This window comes from Aquarana catesbeiana, linkage group LG04, assembly GCF_042186555.1.
Source record: "Aquarana catesbeiana isolate 2022-GZ linkage group LG04, ASM4218655v1, whole genome shotgun sequence".
Lineage (NCBI taxonomy): Eukaryota > Metazoa > Chordata > Amphibia > Anura > Ranidae > Aquarana > Aquarana catesbeiana.
Genome location: NC_133327.1, coordinates 275,214,419 through 275,227,536, shown reverse-complemented (window position 1 = coordinate 275,227,536; position 13,118 = coordinate 275,214,419). Strand labels below are relative to the sequence as shown.

The 13,118-nt window shown below is 45.0% G+C and overlaps 1 protein-coding gene across 3 annotated transcripts in view; it reads right to left on the bottom strand.

Annotated features, from left to right (window-relative positions):
- CLCN2 (chloride voltage-gated channel 2) overlaps positions 1-12,098 on the bottom strand; it is a 571,730-nt gene extending 559,632 nt beyond the window's left edge. For all 3 annotated transcript variants that reach the window (XM_073626607.1, XM_073626608.1, XM_073626609.1), the window contains exon 1: positions 11,916-12,098. In XM_073626607.1, the coding sequence (XP_073482708.1) occupies positions 11,916-11,966 (51 nt within the window). In that variant the 5' untranslated portion in view covers positions 11,967-12,098. The remainder of the gene's footprint in view (positions 1-11,915) is intronic.
- Positions 12,099-13,118: the final 1,020 nt, after the last annotated feature.

Sequence of the window (13,118 nt, the reverse complement as noted above, 5' to 3'; positions counted from 1 at the left end):
TAAAGTTAAAATTCTGGAGAGATGCTAATAGACTGTTTTGCTTCCCTTCCTAGGTGGGCTAGATAGGGGTTTCTTGTTTCTTGAGAATGGGCAAAAATATCGAAATTCAGACATCCCGGGGGAAGAAGGGGGGAGGGGAGGGAGGGTGCATTGGTAAAAAAATGCACGTGTATACTATCATAGGACAGAATTGATGATGAGAAGGACATATGTTAAACCTGCAATATGACTGTTATATTTCTGGAATTTCTATGCTAATGGAACATATGGAATATGTGTAATATGAGTGATATGTATACTTGTTGTGCATAATAAAAAACTTTTTCAAAAAAAAAAAAAAAAATATTGTACTTCTGGAGTTTCACTTCCTGGTTGATACAGCCAGGTGGCCTAAGTTGAAAGTTGACCCAGCAGGGTGTCGATTCATGCCCCTAGCAAGGATGCTGAACAAAAGCTTGGCTCCTGACCAACTGGTGTGATATGACTGAAATCCTTGATTAGCACTCTGCAAGCAAGCTTCAAAGAGGGCCATGGCTGTCAGGATGATTGATGAAGTTGGGCTACAGAAGATCAAAGGACCAACAATCACTGAAGATAACCTGGGTCACATAGCGATGATAGATGGACAAATGCTGCCCCTAGAGGCCGTTACAGCAGGACAGACAGAAATACGTTGATTCATCAAAAACCTAGGATGTGAGATGACAGCCAGACCCTGTCCCCAACCTGGTAGGAAGGCACAGGCAGGCGTCAGCATGGAGTCTGTACCTATCAATAGCATGTCGCAAAGCCTCCTGGACTTGTGCCCAAGTGGAATGAACCATAATTCACCATAAACAGGGACAATCGGGAAGCAGAATTCAAGGCACTGTTGTGAGCAAACTCTGCCCGCGGTAATAGGTCTGACCAGTTATGATGGTCAGAAATATAGCAACGTAGGAACTGCTCCAAGCAACGTAGGAATTGCTCCAAGGACTGATTGGCTCGTTCTGCAGCCCCATTAGACTGCAGGTGAAATGCAGAGGAGAAAGCAAAAATGGAAGCCAGTTCTGTAGAAGTCGGCAACTTCTTAAGTGGAATACAATGACACATCTTTGAGAACCGGTCAACCACCATAAGGATAACTGTGTTGCCCTGGCAGTTGGGTAACTCCACAATGAATTCCATAGACAGATGGGTCCAGGGCCTCTCCACTGGGTATGGGTTGTAGGAGGCCCACTGGAAGGTGTCGTGGAGTCTTAATCTGAGCACAAACGGAACAGGCAGCTACGAAGGCAGTTACATCAGCACGTAGACTAGGCCACCAGAATTGTTGGGAAATGGCCCAAAAGAGCTGGATTCCTCCCAGGGTGGCCAGCAGCCTTGGGAGAATGGCAAGTCTGGAGCACGGCAGTATGTAGTCTCTCTGGGACAAAGCAGTGGTCACAAGGTTTCTCAGGAGGAGCAATGACCTGAGCAGCAAGAATTTTGTCACCCAAAGGAGAAGTGAAACTGGTGCGAACCGTAGCCAGAATACGATAAGGAGGAATCACAGGAACTGGAACCGACTCCAACTTGGAAGTGGAGGAAAATTTTGACAAGGCGTCAGCCCTTACATTCTTAGTACCGGGTAAGAATGACAGACATTGTAATTGAAACTTGACAAGAAAAGAGCCCATCGCGCCCTTCTGAGAGAGAGGCGTTTAGCCTCAGACAAGAATGTGAGATTCTTATGGTCAGTAAGAATGAGAACCGGCACAGTGGTACCTTCTAGGAGATGTCTCCATTCTTTCAGGGCTAAAATGATCGCTAACAACTCTGTCACCAATCTCGTAATTGCACTCCGCAGGTAACAATTTCTTGGAAAAGTAGCCACAAGGATGCATAGCGCTCTCCGAGGTAGGAGGTTGAGACAGAAGGGCGCCAACTCCAGTCTCAGAAGCATCAACCTCAAGGATAAAAAGGTAACATAGGATCAGGATGTGCCAACACAGGAGCAGAAACAAAAGGCAGCCTTGAGACTCTCAAAGGCCTTAATGGGCTCCGGAGACCAACTCTATGGGTTACCGTCCTTTCTGGTCATATGAGTTAGGGGCTTGACCAGAGACGAGAAGTTACGAATAAACTTCCGATAATAGTTGGCAAAGCCCAGGAAATGCTGCAGAGGACGTAAACCCACGGGTCGGGGCCACTGTAGAACTGCCGAAAGTTTCTCTGGGTCCATCGAAAAACCAGCAATGGAAATGACATAACCCAGGAATTTAACCTGTTCACGATGGAACTCGCACTTCTCCAGTTTACAACAGATATTGTTCTCTCTTAGTTTCTGAAGCACATGACAGACACCTGTGTGGTGGCTCTCCAGGGATTTGGAAAATATGGAGGATATCATCTAGATAAACCACACATAACTGCAACAAATCACAGGAGGACATTGTTAATAAATTCCTGGAAAACTGCTGGGACGTTGCAAAGGCCAAAAGGCATTACAAGGTGCTCATAATAGCCTATTCTGGTATTAAACACAGTTTTCCACTCGTCACCCTCCTTAAAGCGGAGGTTCACACAAAAATTAAACCTTCGCTTTTCGGAACCCTCCCCCCCTCCGGTGTAACATTTGGCACCTTTCAGGGGGGAGGGGGGTGCAGATACCTGTCTAAGACAGGTATCTGCACCCACTTCCGGCATAAACTCCCACGGGAGTCTATGCCTCTTCCCGTCCCCACTGAGCTGTCTGCTGGGACACACACGGGTCCCAGAGACAGCGGGGACCAGTTAGAAAGCGCAGCGCGACACGCGCATGCACAGTAGAGAACCGGGAAGTGAAGCCGCAGCGATTCGCTTTCCGATTCCCTTACAGAGAATGGGGCGGCAGCACCTGAGGACCGAGGGACGATTCGGTCTTGGGTGCCGACATCGCTGGACCCTGGGACAGGTTAAAAGTCAGCAGCTGCAGTATTTGTAGCTGCTGACTTTTAATTTTTTTTTTTTTTCGCGGGACTCCCTCTTTAATCCTCATGAGATTGTATGCCCCTCTCAAATCAAGCTTTGTGAAAACCGTTGCTCCCTTGAGGCAGTCAAATAATTCCGTAATCAACGGAATTGGATAGGCATTCTTAATCGTGAAACGATTGAGACCCCTATAATCAATACAAGGTCTCAGTTCACCACTCTTCTTTTTCACAAAGAAGAAACCAGTACAAGCAGGAGACGAGGATTTGTGGATGAAACCTCGAGAAAGTGCATCTGCAACATACTCCTCCATGGCCTTATCCTCCAAGACCGACAAACGGTAAACCCGGCCACGAGGGGGTATGGCACCAGGTTGAAAGTCAATTGCACAATCATACCACCAGTGTGGAGGCAAACTAACGGCTTGACCTTTGTCAAGACATTGCTAAAATCGCGGTACTCCTCCAGCAGGGAGGAGAGTGAAGAGGTGCACATTACCCTGGCTACCTTCTGGAAGCATATCTCACTGCATTGTGGTGACCAGGAGAGAACCTCAGCATGGAGCCAGTCAAAAGTGGGGTTGTGCCTCTAATCAAGGATAACCAATAACCAGCGGAAACTTAGGTGAGGAAATAACTTTGAATTGGATTATCTCATGGTGAAGAGCCCCTACGGTCATGGACAATGGAACCGTCTCATGAGTCACATGGGCCGGCTGTAGAGGTCTCTCATCAAGAGCCTCAATGGCAAGTGGAGTGTCACGCAGCTGCAGCAGAATCGAGTGCTTCAATACAAAGGCAGCAGCAATGAACAGGCCTGCAGCCCCAGAGTCGAGTCTCAGCCCAAGAAAGGGTGACCGAAACCAGGGGCTTATCCTTCTGGATAACTGGGGATGAAACAACGTCACCTAAGGTCTGTCTGTGACAGGACCTCAAGGTTCGGGCGTTCCCTGGACAGGTAGGACAAGACTTCAAAAAGTGACCTGCCTGGCCACAATAAAGGCAGAATCTCTCTCTCCTCCTAAAAGGCTCTCCCTCATCCACAGAGAGACGCGTGAAACCCAAGTGCAAGGGTTCACCTTCACTGACCGACTCAGCACCAAGAGGCATGGGAAGTGAGGGAGGCAGGGGTAGGACTGCAAAGCTTGGAGACAAACGTACAGGAGGCTTCCGCAAGTGCTCCTTAAAAGGAAGTCTTTCTATGAGTCTGGAGTCAATGAGGATGCAAACGTGATCAATTTCTCCAGCTCAGTGGGTATATCTCGGGCTGCTCTCTCATCCTTGATGGTATCCGAGAAACCATGAGAAAAAGCAGCCACGAGGAACTCTGCTGCCAGAGTACGGAATTCAATGGTGTAGTCTGCAACATTTCTCGTACTCTGTTCGATAGACATGAGGCACAAGAAGCAGAGCATGTGGGAACGTCAAATACCCTTTTAAACAAAGCAACGAACTAAGGGTAGCACAAGACAACAGGTTTTTGCATCTCCCATAGAGGGTTTGCCCAGGCCAAGGCTCTCTCAGAAAGCAAAGATATCACGAAACCTACTTTGCTTCTGTCCGTAGGAAACGCCTGGGGCAGCATCTCAAAGTATATCTCAACCTGGTTGAGAAACCCTCTGCATTGGACTGGATCCCCCCAAATCACTGGTGAAGTGGAAACAGACATGCCTCTTATAGTGGTAATACTCAAGGCGGGTGCCTGCACAGAGCAACAGTAGGGTTAGCCTGCAACATAGGTTGTACCGGGCCAGCCACAGTGGGAGATTCCAGGTAAGCCGTGCGACTCAGGAGCTTTTGTAACATCATAGCAAACTGATCCATGCGTGGTGATCCAGTTCATCCAATCTGGAAAACATATTACCAACAAGTGGATTGACTGCATCTTCTAAATTCATGGCCTTCGCCTACTGTCAGAAACTATGAAATCAGACCGAGACAGAAGTACAGTTAAATCACGCTTGTTTAATAAAAGTAAAAAGAACAAACGTAGTCAAAACATAGCCAAAGTTCAGTAACAGATAGTCAACCAAGCCAGAAGCCAGGGATCAATGTAGTGGAACAGCAAGCAGGATCTGGAGCCAGAAGGGATGTCAGCAAAGCAAGTCTTGAACAGGATCACAGGAGATAGTTTCTGTGATGTGACCAAGGCGAAGGCAGAGCTCCTCTGGACTAGACGGCTTAAGTAGGCAGGACTGACGAGCAGGATGTCATCAACAGCTGAGTAGCTGTGGAGAGATATGAGCTGGCAATTAGCTGACAGCTGAGCGGCCAGCTCAGAAGAAGGAAGGACAAAGCCCAGCCCTGACACTGTGTTTGCCTGTGTGCATTGTAAGCAATTGTTGTACAGACTGGTTGAACAAGATTCAGTGTGAACTTAGCATGTCAATGGAGGTCATTGAAGATTTTCTTAAGAGACATGCCTGTGTTAATTTCAACACTGTGGCAGAAAACGCTTTAACCCACCACTTTAGGAGACAGTGTAATATTCATAATGATGATATAAAAGATAAACCGCCTCCGAAGAAAGGAAAGAAAGCAAGGATGGCCAATGTTGTATGCATGTTATTAAAAATGAAAGACATTGCTACAGCAAAAGAAAGGCAATGGTGTACTGAGAGAAAGAAATTATTGGAGCAGGTACGAAGTGTAACTAAGAATTTATTAACAATGGTTGCAAAGGCAGATGCAAATGTTCGCGATCACATTGAACAATTGGTGACTGAGAAATGTGTATTGGAACAGAAAATAAATGAATTCGAGGAAACGTATAAACAAACAGAAAGTTGTATTGCCTCTTTGAATCAAAGAGGATGAGAATGAGCGTATTATAATACTGCTTATGGGAGAATTATATGAAGTCCAGTCTGCCATAATGGAGTTATCCTACGCACATGCTCAGTGCTCAGCAAACAGAGGCTCTGGAACAACATGTAGAAAAGCCAAATGCTAGTGTTGCTGCAAGTGATGTTGCTATGATAGGAATCAATGTTGGAGATATGAATGAGGAGGATTTAAATAAAAGTGCGGTAACTACGCTTGAAATTGATTCAGGAGTTGAAATGGAAAGCGAGCCTCATCTATTTAAGAATAAGAACATGGTGACAGTGGATACTTCTGATGAGTCCATTGCTTGTGACTATTCCTCAGACAAAAAATTAAAGTGTAAAGTCTGTTCATACCAATCATAGTAATGTTATACAGCAATGCGAGTCTCCATCGCTATATGCTCAGAGAAGGGCCTATGCAGGGAGACCGGCTCGCAAGTGCTTTGTTTGTAAAAAAGGGAGTCACATCACAAAGTATTGTTCAGTGGCCAATAATAGTATGCAGAGGAAATCGCACTACCCTAAAACTACACCAAGGCATTATGACTTTTATTCTGCTAGATGGGATAGCAACCCAAGGCATAGAGGCCATAGTAACCAAACCCAATGCGGAGACTACAAACCGAAAATAGTCAATTAAAGACAGGAAAGGCATCACTATGTAGAACAGCTGCATAAACTCAAAATGGAGGTAGCCACATGTTCATTCAAATATAGCACTAGGGCAGGGGTCTCAAACTGGTGGTCTTCCAGCTGTTGTGAAGCTACAAGTCCCATCATGCCTCCGCCTGAGGGAGTCATGCTTGTAACTGTCAACCTTGCAATGCCTCATGGGACTTGTAGTTTCACAACAGCTGGAGGGCCATCAGTTTGAGACCCCTGCACTAGGGGAAACAATGTTAACAGCCCTTAGTGAGCTGCATGGATGGTAAGAATGTTTTGGTCAATGTTTCCTTGCTATGAATAAGGTTTAGAAGCGAGTTTCAGATATTTGGCCTTCATGTTTGGAATATTATAGAGGACCTTGATATATTTTTAATATTTTCAAGGATAAGCCTCTGGATTTGTATTACTTTTTTTCTATTATGATTATTATTTTATTTTTATTTTTTTCTCTTATTTTCATTTTTAAAAAAATGTTTACATGTTTATTTTTTTTGGTTATTTGTTTATTCATGTTGAAACATTCCAAATTGTTAGGTTTAGTCCACCTGAAGGCCCCTTTCACACTGGGGCGGTGGGGGCGTCGGCGGTACAACAGTGCTATTTTTAGCGCTGCTGTACCGTCATTCTTGCAGCGGTATTCGGTCGCTAGCGGTGCGGTTTTAACCCCGCTGGCGGCCGAAAAAGGGTTAAAATCCCTCGTACAGTGCGGCTATAGCCGCGGTATTGCCGCGGTATAGTCGCGGTATAGCCGCGCTGTCCCATTGAATTTCAATGGGCAGGAGCGGTGAATACACCGCTCCTTCACCGCTCCAAAAAAGCGGTTTGCAGGACTTTTACCGTCCTGCCTGCGCACCGCTTCAGTGTGAAAGCCCTCGGGCTTTCACACTGAACAAACAGCGGAGGCTGTTTAGGGGCGGTTTGCAGGCGGTATTTTTAGCGCAATACCGCCTGCAAACCGCCCCAGTGTGAAAGGGGTCGAAAGGGGGGTCATTTGCTATGCCCTCAATTAGCAGCTGAATACATTGTGTTTAAGACAAAAATTGGTAGAAAGCCATTTTAGCCGCTGGAGTTATAGTAGTTTTTTTTTTTTTTGCATTTTCATTCTGGTGGAAAAAGTTCCAAAATGTTTAGGTTTTGTCCACCTGAACGGGGAGTTAGAGCATAGGACTTAGGCCCCTTTCACACTGGGGCGGTTTGCAGGCGTTATATCGCTAAAAATAGCGCCTGCAAACCAACCTAAAACTGCCTCTACTGTTTCTTCAGTGTGAAAGCCTGAGGGCTTTTACACTGAAGCAGTGCGCTGGCAGGAGAAAAAAAAAAAAAAAAAAAAAAAAAAACTCCTGCAAACCGCATCTTTGGAGCGGGGAAGGAGCGGTGTATTCACCGTTCCTTCACCGCTCCTGCCCATTGAAATCAATGGGGCAGCGCGGCTATACCGCGCCTATAGTGGCGCTATGCGAGCGGTTTTAACCCTTTTTCGGCCACCAGCGGGGGTTAAAACCGCACCGCTAGTGGCCGAATACCGCCGCAAAAACGACGGTAAAGCAGCGCTAAAAATAGCGCTGTTTTACCGCCAACGCCCCCACCGCCCCAGTGTGAAAGGGGCCTTAAAGTGGTGTTCCGGCCGAAATGATACTTTTTAAATAAAAATACCCCTATAATACACAAGCTTAATGTATTCTAGTAAAGTTAGTCTGTAAAGTAAGGTCTGTTTTCTTCGTTTATAGCAGTAGTTTGTTATTTTATAAACTTACAGCAGGCCGTGGCCATCTTAAGTGTGGGCATCTGAAGCCAGACTGTATTTCTTCCTGGATCTCATCCTTGCAGATCTCGCACATGCTCAGTGCAGCACAAGCAGTGTAATAGGTTTCAGGTCAGGTTTCCATAGCAACGGCAGTGTCAGAGGAAGTTGTCGCCCCTTCCCAGAAGGCATTGCAAACAGGAAATGATGCGATGGGCCTCGGCCAGGGAGGAGGAAGTGAAAAATGAATACAGCAGATATACAGTAAGTGCTGAGAAAAAAAAATTTTTAAATATCCAATTCGTTTACAGTGCACAGTTTAGTGAGGGATGCTGAAGAGTTGTAAAAGGGGTGGAACTCCACTTTAAAAAGGTACAGATAAATGCATTGTTGGGTTTTTTTTAGCGTTTAAAATGAAAATTTTTGAGAAGCAACATTCACATTCATTTTTTTAAATTTTTTGCTCTAACCATGGGGATCCATTTTAGAGTGGGTTCATCCTAAAGAAATCATGGTTGTTTTGATAATTTGTTCAGAGTTGCAGAAGCCAGGAATACCAAGTTCCTGGGTTCCAAGGAGGAACTATAAGTAAACATAGCAAGCGAGTAGAGATTATGGATAAGAATTTGATTCTGCTCTTGTTTTTCACTTCCAGAGTCCTGGTGGAGTGAGATTGGAGAGGTCTCTGGAACAGAGATGAAAGATGTTCATCCGTTTGGCAATTTGTCTGTGCCATACCACACTGCAAATTTGTTCTGACAAGCATTCAGGGGAGAAGGGACAAAACAGAAAGATTCAGATTTATACTTGCAATATAAGGTTTCTTTTTCTTATGGACATTTTTGTGCTAATGCTGAATCTGAAAGACTGTGCCTATCAACAAGACCTGTGAATCATTTTGCCGGAGTCTCTCCTGTCATTTATGAATGCAAACTTATCATGAATACAATTGCAATGGGTTGGAGGTTGGGGAAGGAATAACACCTAATAACATCTAATCCTTCAGAACAAGAAATGTAAAATGTTTTTTTTTTTTGTTTTGAGGGATGAATTGACGGTAAGGTCTACTCATACAAGTTAGAAGCTTTGCTGCCAATTCAGAGCCCTGAGATACCGCTGACGTGTCAAAATTGCCATTGTGAAAGGCCATTGTACCCAAACCTGCCTAATCCCGACCCGTATCTACAGTGAAGGGCCGTAAGAGGTTGGCAATCTCTCGCTCTATATATATATATATAATATATTTATTATGGTAATGAATTGATTTAGGTTATGATATTGTGTGACATATGTGTATTTTAGGTTAGCAATATGGGTGAATAAGGCCCTCCTCGAGACTCTGTATCTGAATGCTGGTTAATATGTTGCTCCGAGTGCATGCTGGTGAATGGTTGAATAGTGAGTGAATGAGTGAGTGAATGGACACCCCTTGCCTGTATTGCACCCTGTCATGAAGATACCAGAAAGGAGAAGACACAGAATGGTGACATGGAAGCTGTCGCTAAAGAATGATGGCGGTATGTCACTCAGTGGCAAAGCAGAAGATGTTGGGAAGCACAACACGTTAAGACAGTTATGGTCTGTTTCATAGGAGCGGTGTCAGAAAAAGGGTGATATGTACCGTTAGGTGTAAAGCGGACATTATTGGAAGGCAACATGGTTTAATATCATATTTCTGAAGTTTCACTTCCTGGTTGATACAGCCAGGTGGCCCAAGTTGAAAGTTGACCCAGCAGGGTGTTGATTCATGCCCCCAGCAAGGATGCTGAGCAAAAGCTTGGCTCCTGACCAACTGGTGTGATAAGATTGAAATCCTTGATTAGTACTCTGCAAGAAAGTTTCAGAGGGTCATGGCTGCCAGGATGATTGATGAAGGTGGGCTACAGAAGATCAAAGGACCAAAAATCAATGAAGCTGACCCGGATAACATAGCGATGATACATGGATGAATGCTGCCCCTAGAGGCCAATAAAGCAGGACGGACAGAAATACTTTGATTTGTCAAAAACCTAGATGGGCTGGCAATGGGGTTGGATCTGGACGGTGTATGATTGAAGTTTAAAAGTGCACACAGAAGAGAAAATTGGTTCCCCTGTCCACGTTTGGCTCGCTTGCCTGATGGCTCTCGTGCCACGTGGCTCTCGGTTACCATTTTTGAGCCCAGCTGACGAGACAATATCTAGGGGACAACCTAACATAACGTATCTTTGATGTTTTTGTATTTTATATGCTCTGTGATATTTTCCTTTAGTGTTTTTATGTTAGCATTTCCTATTTTCTTGGAAAATAAGACGTTTTACTAAACAGTGTGTTTATTTTCATAGCTAACCGTATATCATTGTATTATCAACAGTAAAATTATCAGAGTTTTAATAGACAAGTTAATACGTATATGGAATAAATATAGAGGGAATCCATAACCACCCAGGCAATATTTATTTTAGTAATTTATTGCAGCCACCTTAACACGTGTAGAGGTGCAAAATCTATAGTACTAGTAGTATGGTGACCATACTCACATTGACATGGATTTATATTCCCATAAAAGTGTCAAATGATCAATCTCTTTTCCACATTCTCTCTTCCAATAGGCATAATCAATCTACAGTCAATAACCCTTTAGATTGCTATGCCACGCACACAAGAAAATTGATTTCAATCGATAGGAGTGTAACTTACGATCATAAGTTATTGATCGCCCTGCTGTTTCCACTACGTTATTTCGTAAACACAGTTGAATGATCAGATTATGAGATCTCTCAAGCCTTGGGATCAATGCAAAAACAAAAATCGATAACATTCTTCCCCCGTCGATCGATTCAATTTGACAGAATCTGAACAAAATAGAGTCTAAGGCTAGGGTCACACATGTCTGGTGCAAAATTTCCCCTCCGTTTTTACTGCAAATGTCATAAGCAGCTCTTCAGCTGCGATTTAGATGAGTTTTTTGGATTGGGCGTCTTTAACATTAACTGGTTGTTAAGGAGTGGGCCAGGAAGCCAGCCGCTGCATCCTTAACAATAGATGACTCCTTAGCTGTCAGCGGGGCTCTCCACTGACAGCTGAAAAAGGAAAAAAAAAAACCCACACAAACAACACACATACACCATTGCCGGCAATAAATAAAAGCACGAGAAAAAAAAAAAAAAAAAAAACCCCATCTATACCAGACCCTTACCCGAGCATGCAGCCTGGCAGGCCAGTAAACAGGGGGGCTATTCAATTGCATACGGATTCAATCATTGTGATCGAATCACACATACTGATCAGATCATAAAAAGTAATGGATACTAATAAATACTAAAAATTGCACATCAGATAAATAAATATAATAAATATAGAGATAAAAAAATTAAAAAATTAAAAAAAAGGGAGAAAAAAAAAAAAGAATAATTACATAAATACATCATTAGCCGCTTAAAAGTAAAGTCAAGCAAGCATTGAAGTGTTCATTGTAATGGTCCCCATTGGTGTTCTAATGATATACAGTAATGCTATCCATCTCCTTCCACACTGCCACTGAAGTCCTGTCACCCTTCCACACAGCCCAGCTCCTTCCTATCACAGTCATGGTCAGACTCAGTGGTGGACAATGCTGAGGTGACTTGTGAAGTGTCTCAGGGTCAGGACAGGTACAGGGTTTCTGAGGGAGGTTTACATAACCCCCCTGGTGAGGAGGCACGTCTCCCGGACACAGAGTACATAGGAGTTCTATACATGTGGTGTCATGACATTCTCCCGCTCACTCACCAGAGTCTGCTCGTATTTCAGAGCCCGAGGCTCCATCCCGTTGCCCGGCATGTCCTCAGCTATGTTCTCCGCTCTTCTGCGGCTCCTGGAATGTCTTCTGCCCACCGCCTCTCCAGCTTGTTCTCATTCAAGACGACAAGTCTCTTTCCCTCAGTCCCACGTCTCTCTCACTTCCCCCTCCCCGGACACACCCCTTCACCTCCCCGGACACGCCCCTTTCCCGCCCATTGTCGGGGCTCAGTCATGGCCTCCAAGCTCTGTGTGCTCTCTGCTCTGCTACATACTTGAAGTAGTGGCGGCCAGGGACCGTGTTGTGACGTAGCAGTCCTCGCTTTGTAGGGCACCTCACAGAAAGAAGCCTCTTATATAACGGTTGCCATGAGCAACTCCTCACACAGCACACCAAACATTTGCACAGAAGGTCTTTATCTCATTCCCATGGAGGTGTTATATGCTTAAAGTGGAACTTCACCTGAAAGGAAAAGCTCTGCTTTTCCACCTCCTCGCTCACACACACCTCTTTAACTTCTGGTTACTTTTTTCTTTGGGGGGGCACATTCTGTTTGCTTCCGCAATCCAAACAGAAGTTTGCCCAGCCCCCCCCCCCCCTTATTGCCCCTAGTGTTCTGGGACACATCACAGGTCCCAGAAGGCTGCAGGACCATTCACAAAGTGCATGCGCAGTGGGAAGCCAGCTGTAAAACTGCAAGGAGGCACAGCCAGCTTCCCACACTAGATATGGCGGCACCAGGGACCTGAAGACCGGCCCGGGTAAGGACAGCACTGGCCCCCTTTACAGGAAAGTGTCCTCTTATTATGGCTCGGTTCATATATATGCAGTGCTGAAACCGCAGCGTTCATGTGAACTTCGGTGCGATTCCTATTCAAATCACATACAGTGATATATACATATATATATATATAAGGATGAGCTCCAGCGTGTTCGCACAGCCCGCGTGCAGAGAACGCCAGGCACTGCGCTGCACTAATCACAGGTAGTGAGACATTTCCCGATCTCTGCAGCCACGCATTGGGACAATGTCTCACTGCCTGTGATTAGCGCAGCACAGTGCTGACTTCCTGGCGGGCTCTGCACGTGGCCTGTGCGAACACACCTGAGTTCATCCATATATATATATACTTATATACTATATTACCAAAAGTATTGGGACGCCTGCCTTTACACACACAGTAACTTCCCAA